Consider the following 20,434-nt stretch of genomic DNA (forward strand, 5'->3'; position numbering starts at 1 on the left):
CATTTTTTTTCGCTATTCTGAAGTATAATGTCTGAGAGCAAGGTATCGGCAGGATTGGCTTCCTCTGAGGCCTCTCCTCTTGGCTTGCAGGTAGCCGTCTTCTCCGGTGTCTTCACATGGTCTTGTGTGTGTGTGTGTATGTGTCTGTTCATCCCCTTATTTTCTTGCTAGTCATATTGGATTAGAGCCCACCCTAGTAACTTCATTTTAATTTAATTACTTTTTTGGGGGGGTATTTTTCTGAAGTGATAAGTGGGGAGATAGACCCGCATGCGCCCAGCTGAGATCCACCCAGAAAGCCCACCAGGAGGTGATGCTCAGCCCCTCTGGGGTGTTGCTTCATTGCAACTGGAGCCATTCTAGCGCCTGAGGAGGAGGGTATGGAGCCATCCTCAGCGCCTGGGCCAACTGTGCTCCAATGGAGCCTTGGCTGCAGGAGGGGAAGAGAGAGACAGAGATAAAAGAGAGGGAAGGATGGAGAAGCAGATGGGTGCCTCTCCTGTGTGCCCTGGCCGGGAATCGAACTTGGGACTTCCACACACTGGGCTGACGCTCTACCACTTAGCCAACTGGCCAGGCCTAATCACTTCTTTAAAGATCCTATCTCCAAATACAGTCATATTCTAAGGCACTGGGGGTTGGGACTTCAACAAATGCATTTGAGGGGAACAGAAAGCTTCTCTGGAACTGTTGTCCAAGGGGAGGAGGGTGAGCAGAGCGTGGCATCCCAGGAAACCTGGGTGAGGGGAGGCGGCTCTGCCTTTGGGGTGAGGGCCCATTGGGGAAGGCTCTTGGCCACATACTGTATTGGGGAAAGTTTCTAGTAATGTTATGACTTGTGTTTCCCTTTCTAGAGATGATCATTCTAGGACTTGAGCCACATGGCCCCCTGCATCCAAATGAACTTGAACAGATTATTTGGAACCTGCACTGCTCATCATTCAGTTCTTCCTGTAGGCTTGTTGACCCTGGGCGGTTGTGTTGGGCTTCCAGCCTCCCTGCTTGGGTAGCGTTAAGGATGGCTTCACTTCTTCATATTCCTTTTTAATTGAACTAAACGTATTGGGGATTTTATACTTTTTCCTTAACCAGATCAGTGAGTTTGGGGAAATTGTCTTACGCGTTTTATGTACATAAGGTTTACTTCTAACATACCAAAAAAATAAGACCTGTAAGAACTGAGAATGGGAAGCCATGGAGGGTGGGGCCCAGCCACAAACCTGTGTAGCTCACCAAGGTTTTGCCTAAAGCAGTGCTCTACAGTGGCTAACAACACCCCTCCCCAGGCCTCATGCCTCCAGAGCCCCCCATACATCCCCTCCAGTAGCCGTGACTCCACCAGCCCCCCAGGAGTACCCCAGAGCTTCACCCAAACCAGTCCCTGCAACCAAGACAGACCGTCACGAAGTGGTCGAGGAGGAAAGCGCACCGTGGAGGCTCTGAATGCCCCTGGCGCTCTTTAGTGGGGCGACCACATCTGCTTTATCTCTGTGCATAACTTTTCTTTTGAGCCATTTGAAAGAACATTAGGCAAGGTGTTATCAAAATTAAGGCCATTTCTCCTTTATAACTATATATGTACTATTAATAAACGGACAAAATTAAGCGTAATTTCCTAGTATCACCTAATCTGTACTCCAGCCTCCCTGTCTCTAGAATGCCTTCTGCAGGTCGGTGGTGGTTCGCTTGTTTGTTTGAATGGGGATCTAATCAAGGATGACATGCACTTTTTATGTGTCTTAATTAATCTAGAACGGTGGTTTTTACACTATGGTCCGGGGACCAGCAGTGTGTGAGATTTTGCTGGAAATGCTCTAGAAAAGAAAAAAGGCAGCCTGACGTGTGGTGGTGCAGAGGATAGCGCATGGACCTGAGACGTGGAGGTTGTGGGTTCGAAACCTTGGGCTTGCCCGGTCAAGGCACACATGACAAGCAATCAGTGAAGTAACTGCGAGTCGATACTTCTGCTTCACCGCCCCCCTCCCATAAAATCAGTAAATAAAATCTTTTTTAAAAAGTAGTATTTCAACTTATAGAAGCACACATTTTCAGACCTCACCCCAGAACTACTGAATCAGAAACTGATTCGATCTGAGTTTTAACAATCCCCCCACCCCCATGTGCACATAAAAATTTGAGAGCAGCTGGCCTAGAAAAGTCCCCCTCCCTCTTTTCTATGACATTCTCTTTTTGAAAAGACCAGGCCAGTTGTCTTGTAGAGGGTCTCCCAAACTTTGTCTTACTCTTTTACCTGTGGTGATGTTATAACTTGTTTCTTTGTCTCCTGTTTTAACGCTTTAGTAGAAGTTAGATCCTCGGGCTTGATGAGAATTAAGTGTTGTTAAAATGACATGATAGGTAATATTGTGTCCTTCATATTATATCATGTCAGTAGTCTAATGTCTGGTTGTTCCCAGTTAGTGGTGTTTTCTCCATGGTAGAATTATGGAGCAGGGCGGCTGGTAGGGTGATGCTTTGGTACTGTGTAAGTATCCAGTTCCCCGTCAACCGTGATCTAATGGTTTTAATCCTCCATTTGCCCAATGTAGTGTTCTCTGGTGTCAGGTCAAGCTTATGGTGTTTTTCTGTCTCCCTTCTAATTCTCTTCAGTGCTTGCTCCATCGAATACTAAAAGAGGTGAATTAAAATCTCCAACTTTTAGTTCTGATTTTTGCTTTATATATTTTGAAATGATGCTATTAGATGCCTAAATGTTTACAAGTGTCTTGTTAAATTAACTTTTATCATTCCTTAATGTTTCTCTATCACTTGGACACTCTTACAAGTGTACTTCGTCTGATATTAATACAGCTCCGCTAACTTTTGGTTGGTGTTTTCATGGTATCTCTTTTCATTCTTTTACTTTGCAGCTGTGTCCTTATGCTTAAATTATGTCTCTTGTAATTGGCATGTAGCTTTTTTTTTTCTTTTTTTTTTTTTTTTGGTCTAAGCTGACAATATTTACCTTTTAATAGGGCAGTATATTCCGTTTTCATTTAATGCAGTACTGGTGTGGTTGAGTTGTTATGTATTTGATCCAATCTGATCATTCTGCTTTTTCTCCTTTTCTCCTATATTCTTTTGGATGACTTAAGCATTTTTTAAATTCTTTTTTTCTCCATTAGATTTTTAGTAAGACATTTTAATTTTTTCACCGCTAACTTTTGATGCACTTGAACATGTTATTGAAATAGAAATGGTGTGGTGGGCTTGAGTGTCTCCTGGTGAGGGGTATTTTTAGTGGGTCCAGGGTCTGGGCCGTAGCCTAATAGACTTGAAAGTCAATGATGTTGGCTCTCCCCACACCCCTGGGACTCACGTCGCTCATGCCCACAGATTGTCCCTAGCTGGACGCACAGAGCCAGGGGTCGGCTGATTCGTTTACAGCGAGAACTGCTCTCCGGCAGCGAGGTTGGCCAGCCCTCCTCACCCAGCCGCCAGCAGGCTCCAGGGAAGTCTGCCCTGATCAGAAGGGTGGTGGGTGCACTTGGACACGGGAGCTGATTAGAAGGTTTGAATGGACCTTGTGTGGTCTCATGCCCTGGTGCCAGCTAAGCTTTGGATCAGGCTGGACATGTTAGCTGGACAGAGCACCGCTGGTCTGCGCCTGCTTTAGACCCTCCCTCCCAGCCCCTTCCTAAGGACACGTTAGATCCCTGGACACTTCCAGCTCCTCTGCTCTGCCACCCTTCAGGGTGTTTGCCCAGCTCTGCTCTCAGTTGAGCTGCCAAGAGGCTATATGACATCCCTTGTTTCTGAGTTTTCTGGGAGCTGCACGGTGCCCCCCGCCCTTGTACTCCTGTGACACTGCCTATCAGCAGCACGTGTGGGGGAGGATGTGAGAGTGGGACAGAGACAGCTCAAGAGTTGCCACTAAAACATTAAATTCAAGGCAGCGTGGGCTTCCACACCCTTCTCTGGCGGTGTTGGAGTAGCAGAGCACGTCACCTCACTGCCTTCGCTTTGTGCCAGTGGCCTGGGACTTCTCGAGAGACACCAGATTGGCTTTCTCTTTCTCTCTGCTTCACGCTGGCCTGAGGCTCCGCAGCCAGTGGGGACAGAGCCGGGACTGAGCCAGGTCTGCCTGAGAGCCTCCTTCTCCATTCTGTAGAAATGGGGTGACTCAGTACCTCCCTCCAGGGGGTGATATGAAAACCAACCCCTCTTCATATCTCTGACTGAGGCTAATGAGCTCCTGAGGAAACGCTGGTTGTCACTGCTGTCCCCTCTCCTGGGATCTGCAGATCCGCTCTGTGACAAAAGTAGAGGGCAGGCCTGACCTGTGGTGGCGCAGTGGATAAAGCGTCGACCTGGAAAAATGCTGAGGTCACCGGTTCGAAACTCTGGGCTTGCCTGGTCAAGGCACATATGTGAGTTGATGCTTCCAGCTCCTCCCTCCTTCTCTCTCTGTCTCTCCTCTCTCTCTCTCTATCTCTCCCTCTCCTCTCTAAAAATAAATAAATTAAAAAAAGAAAAGTAGAGGGCAGCCCTTGGCCGTCCACCCCAAGATCTGCTGGCAGACGCTGCGGGAGCAGGAGTGGCGGGCCCAGTGAAGGGGTGGTCATGGGCCACCAGTGGTCCTCTCCCTGCTGTGAGGGTTCAGGAGGTGGACCCACAGCCCCTGGCTGGAGGAGAGCGCCTGAAAGTTGCCTTGGCTGCCACCCGCCCCCCCCCCCCCCCGAAGGAGGCTGGCTAGAGGGGGTAGTTCCTGGCCACTCTGTGATCTGGCCCTGGCGACAGGAACATGGCAGTCTCTCCTGTCTTTCTGGCCTCAGCCTCCCCATAACAGCGGGAAGCGTGGGCTGCGGAGCTCTGCTCTCACAGTATGAGGTCAGTCCCCGTGGCTGGCCGAGACGGGCAATAAACTCTAAGGGCTTGGGAGGTAACCTGGCCCTCCCATGTTTGCCCTTGCCCTTGTGTCTGAGCCAAGGTTACTTCTGTTCAAAAGGCACGCCTGAGGCACCAGTCTGCTTGTGCAGATGCTTAAATACCCCTTAGTTCCCACCCTTGTCCCTGGATTGGCACCTGGGAACCCTCTGTTGAGTCAGGATCTCTTTATCAGGCGCTGATGAGCACCTACACCCAGCAGCAGAGCATGGCCTGGCTTCAGGGCAAGGGTTGGCAGCCACAGACAGGAGTCGGGCACAGTCTGGCTTACTTGCTAATCTCTGCTGCCACCATCTTTGCATGATGATAGTGGCCAAGCCACAGTGGCATGTAGAGGATCCCACCCCGTCTCCTCCCTATGGACCTGGGGACATTGGCATCCTCAAGTTCCTTAAATTGGATCTTCTGCTTAGCCATGAGAAAGACACAGTGAGACCCTGACCAGGCCTGTCGCTGTTCCTGGGCTGTCTCCTGGCTGGGAGCGTGATGAGGGATTTCACCCCAGCCCAGCACCCGAGCCTGCTCCTCCTCCCGCAGGCAGCCGGCTGGCCTCTTCCCCCACCGGCTCGGTTAGTGTTTATCACCCCCACACCGCCCCTGCAGTGGGCTTCCACGTGTGCCTGCTGGTGCCTGGCTGCGAGGGAAGCTGGGATGTGCCTGCCCGAGCTATTTTTACCCAGCCCTGTCCCCACGGAGCTGTTCTTTGGCTCTGAGTTATTACTTGGGGAGCAGAGCTGTTGCCAGGGTTGGGGGTGGATGAGCTGGAACCTCGGAGCCTCCTGATTCCCTTGCCCAAGCAGCAGCTCATCCTAACACTTATTGAAGGTGATAATTAACATGCAAAGAGACCTTCCAAAAGAGTGGGCAGAAGACCCTAGTGGGGAGAAAAGAGGCACCTGGCATGTTTGGAGGGCAAACTTTGCGGCTTGTGAAAGTCTGGAAGTGAAGTGAACCCAACCTGTCTTCTTCCAGTGTGCCACCAGGTTAGAGGGACAGGGTCCTGGGGGCTGGATGGTGGCCGTTAGGCCCGAAGACACCCCTGGTTGTCTTTCCTACTTACAGTGAAGACAGTAGCTCAGATTTACTGAGCACTTAATGTGTGTGCTTAGAACACATATCAATTCATTCTGTCCTAATATGTAGTTCACTCCATTTCACAGCTAGGGAAACTGAGGCACTGGGAAGTTCAGTAAACCTAAGATCTCGGAGCTTGTAAGTGGTGGAGCTGGGATTTGATCCCAGTCAGTTCCCCTCCAGAGTTGGCTCTTAACACTGCTATGCCCTCTTTTGGCCATTTTCCACCCTCTGTGAGATGCACAGCATTGCTCTAGATTCTCTGGCAGTTCTGCCAGGTAGGTACCCCCATCCCTGTTTTTATATGAGGCTCAGAAATAAACAAATTATGCAGGGTCACACAGCTCCCCAGTGACCAGGCAGGGGTGGGCATCCAGGCCTCAGGGGTGCCACGTTGGGCTCTTCCCAGTTCACCAGTCTTTAGTAGTGCAGTGTAGTTCCGCCACTGCCGGCTCATCGCCTGCTGTACGCTCCCTGCGGCAGTGACCCCTGGGGCTCCGATGTAGAAATTCCCATGGTTACCCTTCAGGGCAGGGTTTTTCAACCATCGGTCCAGGAGAAGTTTCATGCCAGTCCGGGAAAAAGTTAACCACACCTATGTTGTATGAAGACTATAGATCGTAGTCAAATATACTTATGCTCAGGGTGATTTTTGCCATAGCAGTCCCCAAATTGATTTTTCTATTTTCATGGATCCCTACATGTAAAAAGGTTGAAAAGCACTGCTTTAGGGTCTCTTCTCCCCCAGAGAACATGGAAATGGGATCACCTGGAGTCAGTGCCCTCCATACATTAGCTTCCAGGAACATTCAGATATTTGTGTGTGTGACTTGGGGGTGGGATTCCACTGAGGCCAGGCAGGTAAAGGGAGGACCAAGTGACGTCATCGAGTCTGCGCCCCCACACCGAGAACATGGACAGCAGGGCATTGTTGGCCACTCTGAGGCTCGGGTGGTCCCCCTGGGCATTAATACTTGGCCTTTCACCAGCCGTTGAATTCAACCCATGCCAGCTTCCAACAGAGGAAGGGGTGTTTTGGGGGCCTGCTGGCTGGTGAGCACTGGAGCGGTGACCCACAGGCCAGCTGTGTGCCTCCCGGCTCCCACTTTTAGCGGGGCCAGCTTCGTCCAGCCCCAGCTGGACACGGTGCAATGTGGAGGGGAAACAGGTGGGAAGACCTCCCCTGCCAGAGCAGCCTGTTTCCCCAACCTGGAGCCTTAGAGCTCTCCACAAACTGCTGATCTTGGATAATTCCCCAGGTCTGTCCTCTTGAGGAGGGCATAGCTACTGGCCTGCGGCCTGACCAGGACCTCGCTGGCTGACCAGCTGGGGCAGCTGTGTCTCTACAGCCCACATCCCCTAACAAGGCTGAATCAGGGTTTAATATTCCCCTGGCTGCTTGCTGTCTCTCTGGTGCTTGTGATAATGATCATGTGTGGCCCTGACTCTGAGGTTCAGGTGACTGTCCTCATTCTATAGGTAAGGAGTCAGGGGCTCACAGGTCACTTGTCCCAGGTCTCTTATGAGTGGCCAGGCCAGCCAGGACTAAAATCCAGGCTGCCAGGGTCCAGAGCCTTGCCCTCACTCAGCCTTATTCGTAAGGATGTTCCCTGGGGAGATTGTGGAGGAATACTGCATCTGTTTTACCTTCCTTTACTTCTGGGATCCCTCAGCAGGGTGGGAGGAAGTGACCTGGAGTGGACTGGACATGTCACCCGCAGCTGTGTGGCCCACAGTGGCTGGCTGTGGGTCTAGAGGGAGGGTGCTAGGACTAGGGATCACCCACAGATGTTGCCTGCCGAGAAGACAGTCTTTTCCCTAAAGCCCCCTCCCCCAGAGACTTATCCTTTTTATGAAAATCCATTCCTCACTCTCCTGTGCCTGCTACCCTTCCAGAGAGGGCCTCAGGTGCAGGGCCCTGCCCGGACATCCTCTCGTACCCCGAGGAGCGCAGCGCTGCGGAGGCAGTCTGGACACAAGATCGTACGGCCTGGAGAGCAGGCAGCTCTCTGGGCCTCACAGTTCTCAGCATAGAAAGGCCAGTGAGCATGAGGTCCCCTGTGGAGTGATGTCCTTTTCTACCCACTCCTCCCACTGGCGTGGGGATGACACCCCTGCCCTCCCAGGGGCGTCGGCAGCCCGGGTTCCCTCTGCCTGGGTCAGCCCTGGGTCTGTCTGGGAACTCGCTGGGACCTTGCAGTTTCCGTAGAATTTGCCTCACCACTCCCACAAGTTAATCTTTAGCTCGTGCACATTCCCCAAAGATCTCCCTCTTCCTGGAAGCACACGCGGCCTGGGGGCTCCGTGCTGGGCGCCACCTGCCCAGGAGGCCTGGCGGGAGGGTAACTTAGCTCTCTGGAAGCCCCAGCGGTCTTCCCAGTCCTCCTAGAACCCTGTGAGGAAAACATCTTCATTACGGAGAGTTGTTCCTTTTTCTCTATAACTTCACCTAAAGAAAAAGTAAAAGGAAGAAACGGACCTGGCCTGTGGTGGCGCAGTGGATAAAGCGCTGACCTGGATCGCTGAGGTCGTCTGTTTAAAACCCTGGGCTTGCCCGGTCAAGGCACATAGGACAAGCAAACAATAAACTGCTCGAGTGAAGCAACTAGGAACTGCTGTTTCTCGTCCCCGCTCCCATAAAAATCAATACGTAGAATCTTTTTTAAAAAAAGAAATGAGCTTAGAAGGGTTTGTGATGTGACTTTGGTCCCCCGGCCAGTGAGGAGTGTCTCAGGGGTCTGGCTGAGAGGTTGCCTTCTGCAGCCGCCGGGCTTTGCCTCCCAGTCTGAGGGGTCTGACATCGGAGCCGGCTGTCCCCAGCCCCAGCGGCATCCCTTGCAGGCCCAGTACTGCACCCAAACCGTCCCCCAGAGAGCCCGGGGGAATGGGAGCCAGGCTGGGACCAGGCCCTCAGGGAGGAGCACGGGCAGCAGGGACGCTTTTGTCCAGGACAGCTGCCAAAGCGCTACTGTCCCAGACTAACGAAGGTGCAGTTAATTTTCTTGTAGCTGTTGTTTTGTTGTGTGAATTGAGGGTGAAACTAGAAATGGTTTTGAAGTTGCAATTAAAATTTCCACTTGCCTTGGGCAAATACTTGTGGGTTGCATGAAAATGTGTTAAGGTAGGGAGCAGCTAACTGGAGGAGAAAAAGCTGGTGTGGGAGGGGGGAGGGGAGGAGGGGAGGAAGGAGGGAGCTAGTGGAGGGGGGGGAACCAGAAGGGGGAGAGTGCCTGGCCTTGGCCGCAGGAGCCTGGCTTTAGGTCTCTGTAGCTCAAGTTCAGAGCAGCCCCTGCCCACTCGAGCCTCATCTTCCTGTGTGTCCAGTGGTGATGATGAATCCTTACTGTGCTCCGTGCACCTCCCAGAGCTCTCCCGGGCTGTCGTGAGAGGTGTGAACGGGAAGCTTGGGAGAGAGAAACAGGATGCTTTGTCAAGTGTGCAGGGCCAGTGTAGACTCTGCTCAGTCAGAGGGTAAGAGTACACCTCAGGAGGGGGCAGTCTTGTTGGGGGGGCGTGGGGGCACCTGATCCTTTCTACTGCCCCACCTATGGCTGAGGCAGGCCACTCGAGGCCACCCTGGTTGGGACCTTGGGGAGCTGCCAGGAGTTGGGTTTGTTGCTGTGGAACGTCAGATGAGAGGGGCCCTCTGGTCCCCACCTGCATGCCCTGAGTTGGGTGTCTTCCGGCAGAGTGCCCAGCAGAAACTCGGCCTCCGTGACTTGGTGTCCAGTGAGGCAAACATGAGTTGTCTGGAGTCCAAGCCGGACACTTTAGCTCAGATGCTGGTCTCCCTTGGTGCCCTGCCAGCCTTCTGGGGAGGGGAGAGCAACAGTCTCTTTAGGACCCCCACTGACACGGGGCTGTGGGGAGAGAGTGGTTGATGGTGACTCACAGTCCAGTCCCAGCCCTGCCACTAGCTCCCGCGAGGCTCCAGGCAAGTCACTTCACCTACACAGAGGCGGAGAGGAGACCCAGCTCACAGGGTTGTGAAGGCCGGAACAAAAGGCCAATTTGCAAAGTGGCTGAGCACTCCTGTAAGCCACAAAGCTGGGGTTTCTAGCAGCACAGACTTCCCTGCTGTGGGTCAGGGAAGGTGAAAAGCTTTTAGGCAAATAGAGTACACAGGGTGCCCCTCCAGGACCCCAGCCTTCTAGGAAGGCTGTCTCCCTCCTGCCTTTCTCTTCGGTGGCTGCTGGGAGTAGGAAGTGGGAAGTTCCAGTATCAGATGTGGTGCCTGGGCTTCACAGTTAGTAACATGCCCCTGTAATGTGTGCTCTGCTCATTGTCACCATGAGGTTTGAAAATTCATGAAGGGTGCGTTGCCTCAGTGATAAAGAGAAACAAGCATGTGTCCAGAGGCAGGTGGGGACTTCAGGGGCAGGCTGCAGGACTTCTGGCAGGTGACTCTCTGAGCCTTGATGTCCTCATTAGTAAAATGGGGATAGGAATCGCTGTCCTGAAGAGCTGTCACAAAGCCCAAGTGGGATAATATATCAACTCTCGGCATGGTCTCCAAGACTTGGCGACTGCTCCATAAATGTAGTTTCCCTTTTTCTCCTGCAACGCAGCTTCAGGCTTGCAGACGAAGAGCTCGCTTAGGATACAAGACCTGATCAAGTTGAGAGCCATGTGGGATCGGATTAGTGCCCACAGGTGGAAAGGACTATGTGAACACTAGGGGTGATTTTAATTACATTGCCCCCCGGCCGCCAGTCAGGAGGGCCTGGCCGCCTGACCCCGACTTTATTGGTCCATCTGGCGCTCAGCTGGAGTCATGGCACCAGCAGCAGGCAAGCTGATTAATTAACATCTCCTCTTAACCCAGGTGCCTTGGTGGGTATAGACCCCCAGGGGGGCTGCCTCCTCACCACTGGCTGCCCATGTCTGATCTTGTTTGAGACACTTGGAGGCTTTCGTAGCCCTTGTTACTGTTACCCTTCTTGCAGTTCTAGGGTGGCACTTTTAACAGCGGCCCCTGCCAGCCCTCTCTAAGGAGCCCATTCAAGAACCTTGGGAACAGGTTGGCTTTTGGATGGGAGCAGATAGAAGCAGTGCTACCTGGGAGGTCCCTACCTCCTCAGAGAGCAAGCGGCCCCAAGAAGTGGTTTGCAGAGAGCTATCTGCCCCTCAGACTGGGGTCAACTCTGAATAAAGCCAGACCTCCTCTTCTGGAAGATGATTTTAATAAAAGATTCAGGCAAATCTTCATCATGCACCATCATCGTGCCGGGCAGTGTGCTAGGTACTGAGGACCAGCCCAGAGCTCAGAGGTGAAACTCCTGGTATTGCTCCACTGCGTGCTGGGACAGGGCCAGGGCAGACTGTCCTTCCCAGGTTGGCATCATGCCCTGTGGCCGGGATTTATTCACTGAGGTCCTACTGTGACACAGCGATCCTGATCCTGTAAGATTTCCTTGCCATTCCCAGTTTACAGAGAGAACCGAGGTTCTGAGAGGTCATTGGATGTGGCTGGAGTTGTGGAGGGTGGATCCGTGTCACATTGTTCACACGTCCCTGTACTGTGCTACAGCAAACTCTGCGAGGTCAGGGCCATTGTTCTCAGTGGCCATTCGTTGTGGCTGTGCCCTGAGCTCCATCACCAAGAAGCCTTCTCCCCAGTCCTTTGGCCTCCTGTGCAGACTTTGTGCTGGAGACCCTGACAGGCAGCCCGGGGGCCCTGAGCCCTAGAGCTGGCCTGGCTGTGCCGAGCTCCGTCACCAAGAAGCCTTCTCCCCAGTCCTTTGGCTTCCTGTGCAGACTTTGTGATGGAGACCCTGACAGGCAGCCCGGGGGCCCTGAGCCCTCTAGCTGGCCTGGCTGTGCCCTGAGCTCCATCACCAAGAACCCTTCTCCCCAGTCCTTTGGCTTCCTGTGCAGACTTTGTGATGGAGACCCTGACAGGCAGCCCGGGAGCCCTGAGCCCTCTAGCTGGCCTGGCTGTGCCCTGAGCTCCATCACCAAGAAGCCTTCTTTCTCCCCAGTCCTTTGGCTTCCTGTGCAGACTTTGTGATGGAGACCCTGACAGGCAGCCCGGGGGCCCTGAGCCCTAGAGCTGGCCTGGCTGTGCCGAGCTCCGTCACCAAGAAGCCTTCTCCCCAGTCCTTTGGCCTCCTGTGCAGACTTTGTGATGGAGACCCTGACAGGCAGCCCGGTGGCCCTGAGCCCTCTAGCTGGCCTGGCTGTGCCCTGGGTCTGTGGGTGGCTGTCCCCAGGGGGTTCTGACTCCTCATTGGGCTCTCAGGAAGCGAGCAGTGTGAGAGGCCCTGAGAGAAATCACCTGGTAGGTTTTCTCACACCCCATTCCCCGTTGTCATTAGGTGGTGTGCCTGGGCCTCATAATTAGTGGCCTGTCCTTGCCAGCATCCTTATCATCTGATGACGAATGCTGAGCTCTAGGGAGCCAGCCTCACTCATCCTGTGTCCCTCTGTCTTTCCCAGGGCAGTGAGGTGCCAGGCCCCACCTTTGCTGATGGCGAGCTCCTCCCCAGAGAGACCGGCTTCTTTCCTGAGGACGAAGAGGAGGCTATGACCCTGGCCCCGCCTGAGGGCCTCCCGGAACCAGACGTGGACAGCCCCATGGAGAGCACCCAGAGCCTGGAGGGCTCCGTCGGGAGTCCCGCCGAGGAGAAGGACGGGGGCCTCGGGGGCCTGTTCCTGCCAGAGGACAAGTGAGTTAAAGCGGTCAGGAGCTCCACGTGTGGCCCCTGGGCCCAGAGGTGCCGTTCTCAGAAGGGATCTCCCGGAAGTAAACGTGAGACACACTCAGGACTTGCATCATGGGCATAAGTTGTGTGGGTGTTCTAGATAGTAAAAGGGTCTGAGCCACCTACATGCTTAGGGCTAGTCCTGGAGTTTTATGCAGCCGTATAGTGTCAAGTTTAATTGACTAATGATGTGGGATATTTATCTCAGTTTTTAAAAGGAAGCTTACAAAGATGTCAATGAGGTATGATCTTAGTTTTGTTAAAAAAATTATATACAGATAAATGCCTAGGAAAAATTATTCTAGAAAAGTATCAGTTCTTTCAGGATGGTGAGATTTTTAATCATTTTAATGATCTCCCATCTACTGTGCTATATATTCTCTATTTTATTGCTCATGTGTTCTCATAATCAGAAATGTCATTTAAAAACAATGTTAGGACCTAGTGACTTCCCAGTGGGACACTGTCGTCTTTCAGTTGGTGTCAGCAGAGGGAGTCCCTCTCCTTCCAGCCAGCACTCCACCTCTGGAGGGGATGACAGTGTTTGTGGGGTGCTGGGCAGCAGCCGCTGTGACAGCTGGGAGTTGACAGCCCACGTGTCTGGAGAAGCTGACGGTCACGGCTGACCCAGAGGTTTGGGGAGGCAGGGGAGGGGTTCCCGTGTCTCATTGAACCATATGAAACTGCCAATCTCTAATCATTTTCAGCCTTTAAGAAAAGACGATTTCACGTGGCTCAACCTACTATTATTTTCTCAGTGCAGGCGTTCTCACCTCGGGGTCTCTAGGAGTTCTCGGCGGGCCCTGTGGAGTTGTTTATCCAGGTGCCTCCTGGGAGAGGCCCATGTCTGTCCCTGTGACCGACCAGCCCAAGGACAGATGGTCCCCGACTACAGACTCATTGGTCTTTTGGCTAATCACTTGCCACTTGATTATTCCCATTGATTTCTGGGACCAGCCATCACTCGGAGGCAGCCGGCAGCCGGTGCCAAGAGTTTACGTAAAATTTATAGGAGTAAGGAGGGAGGAGTATGATGAGCTCGTCTTGAGGTGCTAAGGAACCTAGGGAAGATAGGTGAGTAAATCAAGACAGTGGGTGGAGAGGCTGGGAGACTGGACCTTTAGCGCTCTGTCATGAACACTGTGGTTCTTAGAGAGAACCTGGCGTTCCTCAGGGACACGCGTTGAGAATCACCGCCTTAACCCATCACACACTTCCTTCGGGTCTCCGAGTGTGGAGGCTTAGGAGGAACAATCCCAGGGAGTGCTGCACGGCGAGCAGTGGGAAGATGTGTCTTGTCAGGCGAGGAGCTGTGCTGGTCTGCTCTTGTTTTATAGCCAGGCCGCAGCCAACGCTGATGCTGCCACAGGCCACACCGTGGGTCGCTTGCGAGGCGCAGGGTCCGTGCCACCTGCTCTTTGGAGTTAGGCTTCTTTGGATTAGAAATTCCCTTTGTAAACTGGGAGAAGCATCTCACCTAGTAGGTCATTGTTATTTATTTCAAAACAGTTTTATTAAGGAAGTACAAGCCAATTAAATTGAACTTGGAAAAGTTGGGGAAGTGAAAGTGGAGGGGAAATAACTAATTTTACTCACAGTCCCAGCACCCAAAGCCAAGCTCTGTTACCACTGAAGTATTTTTATTTCCAACCGCTCCTCATTCTGTACAGACCTTTATCATGCTCCCTCTGACTGGATCTAGAGTGGTATAGCCAACTTTAATATCTAATATTAACTTTTCCACATGATTGCCAATATTCTTCTAACTCTTTCAACAATGGTTTGATAGTCCATAATTTAATTTACTCATATGTATTATAATTTAATTAGTGTAACTTCAGGTAGCTGGAGGTGAACCGTTCGGTCATAAGCATTGCCCGCTGCCCGCCCTGGAGCGGCAGTGGTTTGACTCTCTGGCCGAAACAGTTTCTTTTTTTTTTTTTTTTTTACAGAGACAGAGAGAGAGTAAGAGAGAGGGATAGATAGGGACAGACAGGAACAGAGAGATGAGAAGCACCAATCATATCATTAGTTTGTCGTTGTGCATTGTGACACCTTAGTTGTTCATTGATTGCTTTCCCATATGTGCCTTGACCGCGGACCTTCAGCAGACCAAGTAATCCCTTGCTGGAGCCAGCAACCTTGGGTTCAAGCTGGTGGGCTTTTGCTCAAACCAGATGAGCCCGCACTCAAGCTGGCGACCTTGGGGTCTCGAACCTGGGTCCTTGGCATCCCAGTCCTACGCTCTATCCACTGCGCCACCGCCTGGTCAGGCCAGAAACAGTTTCTATAGTGAGATTTTTCCCTTAGGATAAGATCTCAAAAGAGGACTTACCAGGTCACAGGGTCCAAACTTAATCAGGCTCCCGGCATCTGGAGCACCAGTCAACCTCCTGGGAGGACTGGTAGGTTTGCCCAGCCCAGGCTGTGGCCTCATTAATGGGCAGCCCTTCTCCAATACTAGGTCCCTGGGCCACACTCCGTCCATGACGACATCAGACCTCTCCACACACTCCACCACCTCGCTCATCAGCAATGAGGAGCAGTTTGAAGACTACGGGGAGGGGGACGATGTGGACTGTGCCCCCAGCAGCCCCTGCCCCGACGACGAGACCAGGACCAACATCTACTCGGACCTAGGCTCTTCAGTGTCTTCCAGGTGGCCCCTTGGTCTGGAGTGGCGTTTGGGGTCCAGGAAAAGTGGCAGAACCAATCTTGCCTCATCTCCAAGGGGTTCAGTGGGCAGAGTCCTGAGCTATGTGGGTTCTGCTCCCGGGGCTTGGGGGTGCTGCATTGCCCCTCAGTTGGGAGTCTAGAATTCATCCTTCCTCCTCCCATCTTGGGGAGGAAATAGAATTCGCCAGTTTGGGAGGCTGCAGACTCAGGGCGGCAGGGGGTGGGGGCGAGTTGTCTTGTTGCCTTGTTTTCTAGAACCTCAGGGTTGAAAGGTTCTTCCAGGTGGCATACTTACACCTTCCCACATACCTGAGTCCTTACTTAACTCTGACACCAGCTCTCAGTTGCCTTATCTGTGTAGTGGGTACAACTCATTGGCTTCTCTTTGAGAGTTTTAGAGGACGGGAGATCTGGTGCTGTCCTTCCACTCTCCACCCCCCAACCACACACACACTGGTCCCCAGCTATAGGGGGTGCAGTAAAGTAAGCTCGGCAGCATAGGGTGGGCACCGGATTGGATGGCAGTTAAGAAGGGCTTGCCTTCTGTTTCCTGAATCAGCGCGGGGCAGACCCCCAGGAAAACGCGGCATGCATACAACAGCGAACTGCTGGATGTGTACTGCTCCCAGTGCTGCAAGAAAATCAACCTGCTGAATGACTTGGAAGCCCGGCTGAAAAACCTGAAGGCCAACAGGTGAGGCCTCCGGCCCAGCATGGGGGCGGGCGGTCTGGGTGGGGGCCAGGGGGGGCAGCAGACCAGATGGCCCCATGCCCTTTTGGCCGGTCAGGGCACTCAGAACAGGTTGATCCTAAGGGGCCTGCATTTGTTTGCAACGGGAAAATCAGGGTGCTGCTCCTCAGGCCGAAGGCTGACTAGTGGGACCCCTTCAGCGGGCAGGGAAAAGGCCCGCCCTGCACTTCGGTGTCGTGCAGCCGGGGCATAGTAAGGGGTAGACTAGAGTCCCGTTGTTCAATGACCGTTTCTCCCCCTTCTCTCTCTTTGTAGCCCCAACCGGAAGATCTCTAGCACGGCCTTTGGACGGTAAGGCCCCCCTCAGGGAAGGACAGGTTGAATGCTGTCCCGTTTAACTGCTCCTGCTGCCAGGATGGCGAGCTCTGTGCCAGCCGCCCAGGCGGTGCCCTGACCCTGCCTGTGGCCGAGTGAGCATGAGCAGAGGGGGACGAGGTGGCGGGCAGTGCAGGTGAAGCAGCCCAAGGGGAGAGGCCGGCCTGCTCTCGGGTCGACCCCCTCTCCCCTCTGCAGTCACTGGCATCTCCAAACCCTCAGCTGCCTCAGCCTCAGGCTGGCACAGCAGGGACCCGGGAGACACACCCCACCTCCACTGTCAGTGCCCGGCCCTGGGCTCTGGAGCTGGCAGCTGTGCTAACAGAGCCCCTGGGCTTCCTGCTGGCAGAGGTAGGGGCGTGGTGGCTTTGCATAGCGGACTTCCTGTGACTGCAGGGCCCTGCCCTGGTTCTGCAGACTGGCCCAGGTTCATACTCAGGTCTCTGGGGGCTGCTAGCAAGTGCCCAGGCTCTGGCCCAGGAGCAGGGGCGAGACAGCCTCTTGGCAGAGACCCTGGCTGCTGCCCGTCAGGGAGTGGGAACTGGGAGCCCCTGGGGAGTGGCAGCAGGGTTTGCCTCAGGCAAGAGCTAGCCCCTCTGCCTGTTTCCATGTTTCCAGTGTCACCCACCACCCTCTGCCCAGCACGATCTGGGTGGGTCTTCTTCCCTTGGCCCTCCTCTGAGTCCCCAGAGATGCCGCAGGAGCTGGCTTGGTGGAGGGCACTGGGGCCCAGACTTCCTGCTGGGATGGATGAGATGGAGGGGCCTGGCTGTCCTCACTGGGCGGTTTTCTAGCGGAAGGAGTGGGGGACTTAGCCACCAGCTCCAGTCACTTGTAGCTGCGGGCCAGGGCACCTGTGCGGAGAGGGTTCTGAAGCCTCAGGCCAGAGCGGTGATGGATGAGCCTTGTCTGCCAGGGGCGCAGAGGGGCGTAGCAGCCCATCTGCTGTTCTCTGAGCCGATATCTCCTCAGTTCAGAGGTCAGCCAACTCTTCTCCCCTGGGTGAGGGCAGCATCCTTAGGGGGGGTTCTGGCACCCCGACCCCAGGGCGCTGGGTGCCCGCCCAGCTCAAGGCCTGCGTGTGGCCCCTGCAGGCAGCTCATGCACAGCAGCAACTTCAGCAGCAGTAACGGCAGCACCGAGGACCTGTTCCGGGACAGCATTGACTCCTGTGACAATGACATCACGGAGAAGGTGGGCCCTGTGTGGAGGAGGGGCTTGCTGTGTGTGTGCTCCCTGGGGGAGGCAGGGAGCACTTCGGGATGCTTTTCTGGGGCCTGGGGAGACCCCGTCCAAGATCACACGGGCACATCTATCCCCATCGTTTCTGCCACCAAACATGACTGTGCTCTTCATCCGCAGTTTTGGAGGACCTGGCCATCAGTCCCACAGTTTCTAGGTTCTCAGTTCTGGGGACTCAGAGATTTTATCCACCCCTACCTCTGTATCCCTACTGTAGGTGAGCTTCCTGGAAAAGAAGGTGACAGAACTGGAGAATGACAGCCTGACCAATGGGGACCTGAAGAGCAAGCTGAAGCAGGAGAACACCCAGCTGGTGCACAGGTCAGGGGCCTTCCCCTCGGCTCTGGGGGCATTGGCTGCGACTAGGGAACAGAGCTGTCTGTGGCTGAGGCCCCGAGAGAAACTAGCAGAGGTAACCTGCACATCCTCAGCGTTTTTGACGCTTCAGTCCCTTGCTTCATGGCTCTGCCCGTGCAGGATGCCTGGGACAGGGAGATGGGGGGAGGGGGGCCTGGCCTTGACCCTCCCGGTCTACAGCCCCAGGGCACTTCTAAGGCAGGAGTCAGGGTCCACTGGCCTGTCTCTCTGCCCCACAGTGATGAGAGCTTGTCCTCCCTTCCTGGAGACGAGCTCTGCAGAGAGAGAGGTTGGTGTGGGTCGGGGGCCACACCTCCTACCGATGGGAAAAGCCCCAGCGTTGCTGTTCCCCCTGCCAGTGGAGGCCCACTGAGTAAGACATTCCCCAGCGCTGACTGTAACATGTTAGTGGATATAACATTCGGTTGTCCTCATGGGATACCCAGAAACTTGTTGCCCCCTCCCAGGTACTGACCCTCAACCTTGTAGGCCCAAAGGGGGGCCTTTTTGTACCCTGTACCCCCCAGAAGGTGAGCCTCCTGAAGGGACTGTTGCCAATGAAACGTGCCCCAGACTGATGTACCATCTAGACCAGCTGCAGTGGGTTATGGCATCCATTATGGGGCCTGCCCTTTCCCGGGTGTGACATGCCCAGGGCCACTAGCCAGGAGTCAAGGTGCCCAAAAGCAGAATTACTGATTAAGGGGGTGCCGGCCTGGAAGGGACAGGGCAAAAAGGAGTGGGACCTGAGGGCTGTTTCATTCAGCTCTGGTGAGGCCTGTCATCCCTCTCTGTGCCGCCCAGGAGGCCCCTCTCAGGCACAGCCCGGACTCCCTCTGGACCCTCCGCAAGGCCTGCCCCTCTGTGGCGTGTGTGGCTGACCCACCTTTCCTGAGGTGCCCTAGTCTCCCAAACTCACCTGTCAGCAAAGCTGCTGGCTCCCAGGCCTGACAAACACGCTGCCACCTTCACAGCAGGGCAGTGACTTGGGGTCCCGGATTCCCCCTGGCTACAGTCTGGGTCGGGGTGGGAAGACAGGCCATGAGAGCTTGCCCCGGACTGGCATCCATCCCCTCTCCTCAGAGTGCACGAGCTGGAGGAGATGGTGAAGGACCAGGAGACCATGGCTGAGCAGACCCTGGAGGAGGAAGTGCGGCGACACCGGGAGGCCTATGGCAAGCTAGAGAGGGAGAAGAGCACGGAGATCGAGCTGCTCCACACCAGGTGGGTCCCGCAGGGATGCTGGGGCTGGGGCAGGGCCTTTCTACGTGGATCCCGCAGGGATGCTGGTGCAGGGATGCTGGGGCTGGGGCAGGGCCTTTCCATGTGGATCCCGCAGGGATGCTGGTGCAGGGATGCTGGGGCTGGGGCAGGGCCTTTCTACGTGGATCCCGCAGGGATGCTGGTGCAGGGATGCTGGGGCTGGGGCAGGGCCTTTCTACGTGGATCCTGCAGGGATGCTGGTGCAGGGATGCTGGGGCTGGGGCGGGGCCTTTCTACGTGGATCCCGCAGGGATGCTAGGGCTGGGGTGGGGCCTTTCTACGTGGATCCCGCAGGGATGCTGGGGCAGGGATGCTGGGGCTGGGGCGGGGCCTTCCCATGTGGATCCCGCAGGGATGCTGGTGCAGGGATGCTGGGGCTGGGGCGGGGCCTTTCCATGTGGATCCTGCAGGGATGCTGGTGCAGGGATGCTGGGGCTGGGGCAGGGCCTTTCCATGTGGATCCCGCAGGGATGCTGGTGCAGGGATGCTGGGGCTGGGGCAGGGCTTTTCCATGTGGATCCTGCAGGGATGCTGGTGCAGGGATGCTGGGGCTGGGGCGGGGCCTTTCTACGTGGATCCCGCAGGGATGCTGGTGCAGGGGTGGGGCAGGGCCTTTCCATGTGGATCCTGCAGGGATACTGGTGCAGGGATGCTGGGGCTGGGGCGGGGTCTTTCCATGTGGATCCTGCAGGGATGCTGGTGCAGGGATGCTGGGGCTGGGACAGGGCCTTCCCATGTGGATCCCGCAGGGATGCTGGGGCTGGTGCAGGGATGCTGGGGCTGGGGCGGGGCCTTTCCACGTGGATCCTGCAGGGATGCTGGGGCTGGGGCAGGGCCTTTCCACGTGGAATCGCAGGGATGCTGGGGCTGGGTGGGGTCTTTCCATGTGGATCCCGCAGGGTTACTGGTGCAGGGATGCTGGGGCTGGGGCAGGGCCTTTCCATGTGGATCCCGCAGGGATGCTGGTGCAGGGATGCTAGTGCTGGGGCGGGGCCTTTCCACGTGGATCCCTCAGGGATGCTGGTGTAGGGGTGGGGCCTTTCCACGTGGATCCCGCAGGGATGCTGGGGCTGGGGCAGGGCCTTTCCACTTGGATCCTGCAGGGATGCTGGGGCTGGGGTGGGGTCTTTCCATGTGGATCCCGCAGGGATGCTGGTGCAGGGAT

The 20,434-nt window shown here is 54.8% G+C and overlaps 1 protein-coding gene across 3 annotated transcripts in view; it reads left to right on the forward strand.

Annotated features, from left to right (window-relative positions):
* Positions 1 to 20,434, forward strand: part of RAB11FIP4 (RAB11 family interacting protein 4) — a 132,018-nt gene that overhangs the window by 98,605 nt on the left and 12,979 nt on the right. For all 3 annotated transcript variants that reach the window (XM_066263284.1, XM_066263285.1, XM_066263286.1), the window contains 7 exons: positions 12,400 to 12,629; positions 15,130 to 15,324; positions 15,901 to 16,035; positions 16,348 to 16,383; positions 17,502 to 17,601; positions 17,867 to 17,970; positions 19,090 to 19,230. In XM_066263284.1, the coding sequence (XP_066119381.1) occupies positions 12,400 to 12,629; positions 15,130 to 15,324; positions 15,901 to 16,035; positions 16,348 to 16,383; positions 17,502 to 17,601; positions 17,867 to 17,970; positions 19,090 to 19,230 (941 nt within the window). The remainder of the gene's footprint in view (positions 1 to 12,399; positions 12,630 to 15,129; positions 15,325 to 15,900; positions 16,036 to 16,347; positions 16,384 to 17,501; positions 17,602 to 17,866; positions 17,971 to 19,089; positions 19,231 to 20,434) is intronic.

Source organism: Saccopteryx bilineata, chromosome 2 (genome assembly GCF_036850765.1).
Source record: "Saccopteryx bilineata isolate mSacBil1 chromosome 2, mSacBil1_pri_phased_curated, whole genome shotgun sequence".
NCBI classification, from domain to species: domain Eukaryota; kingdom Metazoa; phylum Chordata; class Mammalia; order Chiroptera; family Emballonuridae; genus Saccopteryx; species Saccopteryx bilineata.